This window comes from Sarcophilus harrisii, chromosome 3 (assembly GCF_902635505.1).
Source record: "Sarcophilus harrisii chromosome 3, mSarHar1.11, whole genome shotgun sequence".
NCBI lineage: Eukaryota > Metazoa > Chordata > Mammalia > Dasyuromorphia > Dasyuridae > Sarcophilus > Sarcophilus harrisii.
Window position 1 is genome coordinate 591,136,208 of NC_045428.1, and position 9,500 is coordinate 591,145,707.

The following is a 9,500-nucleotide window of genomic DNA, read 5'->3' on the forward strand; positions in this document are numbered from 1 at the left end:
TCCTCGTCTCGGGCCAAAACCACAGACCTTTTGTTTCCATTAAGCTGCTAATAGTGACCTTGGAGGTCATTGCCCCCCAAAAACTGGAGGGAGACCCAGAAAGAGAACTGTTTAAGGTTATGAAGGTGACAGATGGGCAACCAGGATCCAGAATCCAATGCGAGATGGTGAGATTTTCCTTTTTTTCCTTTCCTGGTTCTGAAGGAATCCTGCTTTAGGAGAGAGAGCAGGGCCGCACCCGGCACTCCCTTCCCCATCTATAACACCTGGAATTTCCATGAACTCTGATCCTTGTAATCCAGGCAATCGGCCGTCGTGCTGAAATTGAATTTCCAGGTGCTGCTGGGGTCTTTGTAATCCAGGCAGTCCACGGGGCTGAAGCCCAGGCCCCCGGTCCCAAAGCTCTGACCTGACAGGGAGGCTGGGGACTGGCCCAGGTGGGGCCCCATGCCAGGGGCAGGGAGGGGGCTGAGCGAAGAGCCGGGTCCACCCAGCTGGGACCCCATGGGCGACAGGTAGGGGCTGCAGTCTAGACCCCCGAAGAAGGAGCCAGAGCTCCCGTATGGCGACGAGGAGGCACTGAAGGCCGCTGGGGCCGGCGTGTAAGTCAGCGCGTAGGAAGAAGAGGCGGCCACGGAAGCCCCAGGGCCCCGCTGGGCACAGACGGATGAGCCCCCCGCTGCCCCCATGGCCGCCAGGGGGTCCGGCAGCGGAGACAGGGCAGGGCTCCAGATGGAGACCGAGGCTGGCGGAGGAGTGCCCGAGGGGGCCGGGGCCGGGCTGTAGGGGCCGGGCGGCTCGGGCCCGGGCTCCGCTCCACCTCGGGGCGGGGAGACGCCCTTCTTCTTGGGGGGCCGGGCCTTGGATGCTCCCCCACTCGCAGGCTGCTGCTGTTGCTGCTGCTGCTGGCGACACTTGGCCCGGCGGTTCTTAAACCAAACCTGTACAGGCAAAAGGGGGAAGATTTAGAAGGGGAAGACCACCAGGAGTCAGGGGGCCACCACTTAGGGGGGCAATGCCAGGAGCCTAGTACTCCGTGAGACCATGGACACATGGCCAGAGGGGAAGGGAAGGGGTGGGGGGCCAAGGCTAGACCTGGACTCGGGATTCTGGGAGATTGATCTTGCCCGCCACGTCCTCCCGCATGAAGATGTCAGGGTAGCGAGTCTTGGCAAAAAGGCCTTCCAGGATATCAAGCTGAGCCCGAGTGAACGTGGTCCGCTCCCGGCGCTGCTTCCGTGGCGTGCCTGGGGAAGGGAGGATGGTCTCGTCAGGAGCCGTGGGGAACCCAGGGCTGGGGGAGAGCGACCTCCCCTCCATCTTGCTGGTTCTTCTGTCACCTCTGGACGCTCTTCCTCCCTTCTCCTTCCCTTCTCCCCATGCTTTCCTACCATCTCTCCTTCCTTTTTCCCCCTTCTGCAGCCCCAGGACAGAAGGGCCCCCCAGCCTTCCTGGAGCCACCGTGCAGGAAAGCAGCCTTTCCCGGCGGAGCCCGTAGCTCAGAGCCACGGTCCGGCGTTGCCTCGGAGACCTCCAGGGAGCGGGAGCAGGGGGGCTACCACAAGTTTCCTCTGGCTTCCAGTCCAGACCGGGACCTTAGGAGCTTCTGGGTTTCCCGGGAAGTAATCTCTTCCACAAGATGCTCCTTCCAGTCCTTAAACACTGGAGATCCTGGAGAAGTCTTCTCCAGACTCATCATGCCCACGTGAGGAAACTGAGGCACAAGTGTCCAAGGTCACACGCCTATTGTCTACATTTGAACCCACTCCTCGACTTCCAATTCAGCACTTCCCTACTTCTCCTGTCCCTTTTTGCTTTCATCTTTTTCTCTTCCATCTCCCCTCCACCTTTTTCCCTCCCCATAGAAGCCATGGGATTCGGGGGAAAGAGGTTTGGACCTGAGCATCTGAAGACCTGGTTTCTGGTTCCCTTGATTTGATGTAATCTTGGGCAAGGCTTTTTCCTGCAATGGGTCTCAGTTCCTGCATCTGTAAAATGGGGATAGCACCAGGTTCTCAAAAAAGGAAATGGCAAAAGGGGATGTGTGACGGTGCTCTGGAATAAGTCTAGACTCAAGGAGCCAGAAGACCCTTTTCCATGAGAAAGAAGTTCTTTTTTAAGTCTTTGTAAAATGGGACACAGACTCTTGGGAGCTAGAAGGGAGGTAACCAGAGGTGTGAGCAGCTTATTAGCCCAACCCTTAACTCAGAGAATTCATTTAATATTCCTGAACCATCAGTGAGAGAGAATCCACCGGGTTCCACTTGGGGAGAATTCTCAGTCAGGCAAACTGCCCGGATGGTTTAAGTTCTACATTACCCAGGGTTCTCCCTTTCTGACCTCTGGGAGGTAGTGAAATCCTTCCTCAAAAACAGTCCCAGCCTTCAGGCTCAACAGCCCGGTTTGCTCCTCATCTAGATCCCCACTCATTGGATTGACCTGGAAGTTCTCCAACTCATCAATGCCCTTCTCAGAATGAGCCCAAGTGGATAAAAATATTCCAAATGTGGCTAAGTATCAGGAAGAATGTCTCTAACCCAGCACAATGAGTCCACAAGCATCTCAGTGTCTACTTGTCCAAGTCATTTCTCTAGCGTTGGGAAAATAAACCCCAAAGCTGACAGTCTCCGCTCTCCATTAGTCAACAAGCCCCCAAAAGTAGAACTTTCTCCCTGCTAAGTAAATACAAGACACAAAAATCAATGCAGAGTGGTTTAGGATGCCATCAGGAAACTCTGACCGATGCTATGGGTCTCAAGAAGGAACGGAATAAGCATTTACAATCACGCCTATTATGTACTGGGCATTGTACTTTTACATTTACAGATATTATTGAACCTGATCCTCATAATTATAACTCAATTTTACACTCGAGGAAACTGAGGCAAAGTTTAAAATCTCTCTGCCCAAGGTCACACAGCTAGTGTCCGAGGTCCTATTTGAACTCGGTCTTCCTGGCTCAATTCTACTCCTTAAAGTAGAACCAGTCCCACCAAATCTGTATGAATGTAGCCCATTTTCAATAATGCTTCAAAAATAAAAACAGGAAAACCAATCGAGCTTAGTAGGTTTTCTCAACAGCCACCCAGCATTTGAATTGTAGTCCTTAAAGCTAGTGCATAGATCACCAGAAGACCAGAGTTCAAATCCAACCTCAGACCTCAGATCCACATCATTTGTGATCCTAGACACGTCACAATTTGCCCGTTTCCTCATCTGGCAAAATGAGAAATCAATGGCAAATCACTCCAGTATCTTTGTCGAGAAAGCACCAGATGGAACCACAGACACTAGGACAATCCAACCACAAACCCTCAGAAAATTTTCTGGGAAAAGGTTGGATGAAGGCAGATGATTTTCCAAAGCCCTTTACAATTACCGGAAGATTTTCCAGAGTGAGATCTTTGGGATTCCAGACTTGATCACCTTTATCTACCACTCTAAGTTCTGATAAGCAGGCCCAAGTCTTCCATAACAATTGCTCTTTTCTTAAATGATTAAATGATTAATGATTAAATGATTGTAGTCAGGCTTCCGGATCTAATCATTGGACAAACACACTTCCCAAGTCACTATCATGGGCCAAATCCCATGGCCTTTTCTCAGGCCTCAACAATCCCTAGCAATTCTTGGACTACGGAAAGCCTCCCCTCCTGACACTCCAACCCTGCTCTTCCCACCTTCTCAGTTCCTATCTGAGATACCATCTCCTTCCCACTCCCTCAGGCTGACAACTTCGAAACCAAGGAGAGGGCCTTTCTTTACTCTTCTTCCCCCATATCTAATCTAATGCTAAGTTAAGATTGGCTTTTTTTTCTCTCTGGCAAGTTTATCTGTCCCCAGCTCAACTACTGCCACCCTATCTCTGGTCTGTTAAAAGGAAAATCATTGGGTTTTCTCAGGCTGTAACAAGGCAAAACTCAGGACAGATGTGTCAAGGGAGCACCACCTTCCTTGACAGACTGAAAGTGACCTCGATTATCTTCCCTGCCTCCCTTTGCCCTCCAGTATCGAATACAATCAAATCCTTTTTATGTTTGGTGTTCAAGGCTCTTTATAAACTGGTCTTCTCTCTACCTTGCTGGTCTTCACATTACTTCCCCAAGCCCCAAGTACTCATGGACACTTGAACAAGGCATTCGACATTTTCCCCCACTGTCCTTCATGTCTGAAAGTGTCAATGAAAACCCCTTCTAATTGTGCATATTTAACCCCTATCGGATTGCTTTCTGACAGGGAGAAGAACCATTTGGAAAAGAAAGTTTTGCAAAGGTGAACGTTGAAACATAAAATACTATTAAAAAATAAAAATAAAATCCCAATTAGAACAGGTTTTGCAAGGGTCAATGCTGAAAGATTACCCATGCATGGACCTTGCAAATAAAAAGCTAGAATAAAAAATAAAAATTAAGAGTGAAACAAGGTTGCCCACTATCACCGTTACTATTTAATATTGTATTAGAAATGCTAGCTTTGGCAATAAGAGTTGAGAAAGAGATTAAAGGATAAGAATAGGCAATGAGGAAACCAAATGATCACTCTTTGCTGATTGATGGTATACTTAGAGAACCCCAGAGATTCTACTAAAAAGCTACTAGAAATAAAAAATAAAAATGAAAAATAAAAATAAAATCCCTTCTCCAAGAACTTTTTCAACTTCCCTTAATGGTAGCGCTTTTCCTGTGTGGATCATTTCGCATTTTCCTGGCTTTTTTCATCATGCAGGGCTGCCTCTCCCTTTTTAAAATTTCCAAGCACTAAGGGAAAAAAAATCTGTCTTTTGACTTTGTCTCTCCAGTCTTGTTTAGCACATAGTAGGTACTTAATGCATACTTGTTAACTAACACTAGACAAGGCAAAGCACAGATCACTTTAAAACTCCCCTAATGACTTGTTCCATTATGATATCAATTCATCAGGGATTACTCTTTGGGTCTGTCTGGTTTTCCGTCCAGTTCTACAATATTTCTTCCTTTTTTCCACCAAAAAGAGAACATTAGAGTCTGTCAAATGTTTTGTTCAAATGGAGACAGATTCTAGCGATGACATTTTCCTGAGCTTCCAGTTAAGAGCTTGGACTCTCTGCCTCACGAGGGTATGTACCGATTATTGCAGACTTAGTGGTATGGATTGACAAATCTCTGTTCTACATCCCTGGATCCTTTCCTCCCATCTCCCCTTCCATTTTCCCTTTGCCCCATTAACAGTCAAAGGGTCTTGCCTCCTTCCCCGGGACCTCTCTCCCTTTCTCACCATCTCCCCCGTTTCTCCACTTTCTCTCTCCCTCAGCCTTCTCCCACAATCCTTTCTCCTGCCCTTCCTCCAGAGCTGGTCACAGTCCAGGCTCCAAGGCTCCATCTGTTCCCTCAGCACAACGACCCGACTTCGAAGTCGGTGGGTTTCTGGCCCACCGGTAGCCAGTTCCTCCCTTCCAGGGTCCGCCTGCCCCAGACACTCACCTGAATAGCCAGCGGTGGGGGTCCCGTGCAGAATCTCCAGGGCAGGTGCCGTCAGGGCCAATGCGTTGACCGAGTAATGGGGTGGGGGAGACTTGAGGTAAGAGGACATCATGCTCCCGGGATCAGGGACCCAGGGGTCCAGGCTGAAAGAATGGTGGGAGGGGCCAGTCAGGGCTGCAGAAAGCCACCCACCTCCAAGCAATCAAGGAGAATAAGGAGAAAAGGGTGGGTAGAGCCCCTCTCTCAGGAAAAAGGTCTGGCTCTGGGAAAGAACTTTGGCAGAGGAGGGACGGGGGCTCAGAAAACTGCATGCAAAGGAAGAGAAATCCAGAGAGCCAGGGCCAGGGAGAGACATGAGAAGAAGTCCGGTGTGTGGGAGCCCCCCTGGAAGAGAGAAGACAAGGAGGAAACTCAGACTGAGGGAGCCTCTCGGGGAGAGTGCTCCCGGACTAGGCGAGAACACTAGTTTGCAGAGGGAAGATTTAAATACAATAACTGAGGGATGGGCAGGGCCCAAGACCTCCGGTGCCCCACCCAGCTTTGGCCCGAGGGCTGGGAGGGGGCCCAGAAGACCCCCGCAGGCTTCTCTTTAGGTTCAGCCTCTACCAAAAGCTACAAGAGGACAGAATGAAGTGATCCCTGCCAGTTCACGGGTGCAGGTGCCTCCCCCCATTTCCATCAGGCCCATCTCTTGGTCTTGGCCACTCTCCCTTCGGTCTGTGGCTGACCCCCCACTTCCTGCAGCCTGGGACCCTTTTCCCTCCCCCCCCTCCCCGGCCTTTTTCTGCCTTTCTGGCTCTGCGACTGTCCCTCCCCACTCTGTCCCTCTGCCCCCCTGCTCTGTCCCTCTGTCCCCCCGCTCTGTCCCTCCCCTCTCTGTCCCTCTGTCCCTCCCCGCTCTGTCCCTCTGTCCCCCCGCTCTGTCCCTCTGTCCCTCCCCGCTCTGTCCCTCTGTCCTCCGCCGGCTTTCCTCTCTGAATCCCTCAGCCCATTTCTCTGCCGTCGCCCCCCAGGCCCAGCCCCGCCGCCGGGCAGTTTAATCCCCAAACTCTCCCCTCACCGGGAGCTGGCTGCTCACCTGCTCACCGGCCAGACGGGGTTCGAGGGGCTCTGAGCAGGGCAAGGAGCAGCTCCACGGTCCCTTGGGAGGCGGAGGGCTGAAAGCTGTGGCCACTCAGGCCCCGGGGATTTTAAGCCTGGTCTCGGAGTGATGTCACCCCAGGCTGGCCTGGATCCTGGGCCCTAATCCCGGGGAAGGCCGCCTCTCCCTCTCCCTGGCACCAGGAGGTGACATTGGGCAGGGGGAGGGGGTGGAGAAACCAGCCGGCCCCTAATCCCTTCCCTTCCCCCAACATTGACCTGGCAGTCAGGGCGAGGGGAAGGGGGAGCACTGGGGGAGCACGGCCTCCTTGCCTCGATCTAACCAAGTCTGGGCCAGCGACCCTTCCGTCCCCCTTCCCACTCCTCAGCCACACTTCTGCTTTCCGGGCTCTCTCATTCTGCTAGAAAGGGACGGAGCACAATGGGTGCTTAATAAATGCTTGTCCACTTGCCTTTGGGTCTTGGCCTTCGACGGGCATTAGTCCCCAGTCCTTAGGTTCCTGGGCCCCGGCTTATACCCAAGTCCAAGCCCTACCTCATCCCTGCCCTTCCCGGGGAGCTCCGGCATAAAATTCAGCCCAGGCTCCGTCTGTTCAGGCCCATTAGTAACAATAACTGAGCAATTCTGGGACTTCTAACGTTTGCAAAGCACTTCACCCATTGGATCCTGGTGAACTGCCTGAGCGAAGGAAGCCATGATTATCTGCATTTCACAAGGAGAAACAGAGCAGGATCCCAGGCCACCAGGTCGGGGGCTGGCGCAGGATTCGAACTCGGGCCACCCTGAAGGGGGGGGGACACCTGCCTAACTGTCCTCTGGGTCGCCTGGGATGCATCTTGTCTTACTGGCCAGCGCCCTGCACCATCTTCCTTCCTCCCAAGTCCCACCGGGGCGTCCCAACTCTTACCTCCACCTCTGAGGATTTCTTTTCAACTTCTGCTGAGCCACTACTCCTTTTAATAGTCCCTGCGAGTCCCCTCCCCTTTTTAATGACGCCTCCCAGCCCGGCCCTGGTTCTGTCTGTGCCCACGAATGGTCTCTGCCCAAATAGCACAAGTCCCTGAGGGGGGAAGGGGGGCACTATTTTTGTCTTTAGGTACATCCATGATTAGTCCCTGAATGGGACGGAATATTTAGGAGTGGTCCCTGGTCCAGGGGCCAGCAGGTAAGTGACAGGCGCGACCCAGGTCTCCTAATGTCAGTTCCCCTTAAAAACCGTGCATCGGTTACTCTCAGCGCCTTTCCTGAAGAGCCAGGAGAGTCGGGGTCTGCCCGGCTCCCTCCTGCCTCCCCCGCCGGGGATTAGGGGCAGCAGCCCAAGCTCCGGGGAAACTGGGACCTCATTAGCCGGAGACCGGGGGGAGGGTGGGAACAGGCCAGGACGGAGCGTGCTTGGCCCAAGAGGGACCCGGTGCTTCTTAATTGGAAAATCCTTTCTTGGAATAGAAGGGAGATTAGGGCCCAGGATAGAAAGAGGAGGAAGGAAGAAGTGGGCCCCCCTGCCCCATGACCCTCCGAGGATGTTCAGACCAGTAGTATAGCTTGGGCCCATAGCCCCGCTCCTAGACTACTGGGGCTTTGGGACCACGTGGGAGTCGTTGGGGATGGGGACTGTCTTTTTTAGCCCAATGCCTGGCACACAGTAGGCGCTTAATAAATGTGTCTCAATTGATGGGTACCTGAGGGGCAGAGGAGGAGGCCAAAGTGTGGGAAGAACAAAATAATCTGTCTAGGATTGGGAGGGACCCTGGAGCCTTCACAGCCTCGTTGCAGAATATGTTTCCAGGCTTATTATGTATTACTCTCCTCATGCAAGAGCTTCTTTGCCCTTTCCCAGAGAGGAAACCCCGCGTCCAAGCTGTCTCCCACATCCAGAGGGACCTTCAATAACCAATTTAATTCAACAAAATCTGGGGAAAATAAAAAAAGAGGCAAAAAATAGCTCCTGCCTTTAAGGAGCTTGCCATCTAATGGAAAATACAACACTCCCACAAAAATATACAAAAAGACACTGTGTGAGATAAATAATAGTGGCAGAAGAGGAGTATGGGAACGGAGAACGAGGAAGGATTCCCCTAGAAGGAGGAATGTCCCTTGGCTGTCGTCCTTTCCCCAACTGGGCCAAATGGACATCCCTGTGAGAGTCCACTTAACACGTGGCTGGTTTGGGCCACGTTTACTTGCCAGGTTACATGTGCTCAGACACAGGTGGGACACAAATCGTGGCTCTGAGCATTTCGGTGGCTTCTCTAAATTGGCCCATTTCCTCTTTGCTCCTAGGGCAAGGCATCTTCTCTGTTGAGGGCCCGCCGTGCTGGGCCGTCCCGCGCCAGCGTCCCCACGTCGTAAATCAATTCTAAAGTTTGTTTTGATAAAGCTTTTATTTTTATTCTAAATTTCTGTTCTATTCCAGTTCCAAAGTTCCTAGAAGTGTCCTGTATGACTTTTCTGGCCACTCTGCGAGCGCTTCCCCTGAGGGAGCTCTCCATAAAACAGGCTTCTTGGCAAGCGGGCATTTGACGTTGGAATACTATGGAGGCCCAAGGGAGTTCCTCTCTGCGGGAGAGTTTGAATCCTTGGACCAAGAAAGGACCCGAGTGTCTGTTATCCCACCAGGAGACCTTCAGACTCTTCCCAGGACAATTCAAAGAAAGGATCCGGTGTCCTGGCGTGGCGCGGGTACGCTGCCCCTTTCACGGGTGCACCATAATTAGCTCAGCGCACCCGCTCTTGGACCTGCCGTTTAGTGGGCGACCTGACACCTTCCTTCTCCCTCCCTTTGCCCCGGAGGGTCCCAAACCCTGAACTAGCTCTCCAAATGCACTCAATGTCAATCTCATCATCAATGGGGCCATCCCAGGAGAGGAGACCGCTAAGGAAATGGACTCATCCCCAGCGTTCAGAACATCTCCATTGGCTGTAACCCGACGGGTCCCCCC

At 52.4% G+C, this 9,500-nt stretch overlaps 1 protein-coding gene across 1 annotated transcript; it reads right to left on the reverse strand.

Annotated features, from left to right (window-relative positions):
- Nucleotides 1–257: 257 nt before the first annotated feature.
- CRX (cone-rod homeobox) lies at nt 258–5,568 on the reverse strand. The gene is made up of 3 exons (XM_031963893.1): nt 5,473–5,568; nt 1,096–1,266; nt 258–941 (listed from the first exon to the last, which is right to left on the reverse strand). Exons 1-3 carry the CDS (start codon nt 5,566–5,568, stop codon nt 258–260), a joined length of 951 nt encoding a protein of 316 aa, XP_031819753.1.
- Nucleotides 5,569–9,500: the final 3,932 nt, after the last annotated feature.

Excerpts from the sequence above, each read along its gene's own strand:
- CRX (XM_031963893.1), bottom strand. The coding sequence starts at position 5,568 with ATGTCCTCTTACCTCAAGTCTCCCCCACCCCATTACTCGGTCAACGCA. Across the intron at positions 1,267-5,472 it reads TTCTGCACGGGACCCCCACC|ACCATCCTCCCTTCCCCAGG; the intron begins GCTGGCTATTCA and ends GCTCCTGACGAG. Across the intron at positions 942-1,095 it reads TCCCAGAATCCCGAGTCCAG|GTTTGGTTTAAGAACCGCCG; the intron begins GTCTAGCCTTGG and ends TTGCCTGTACAG.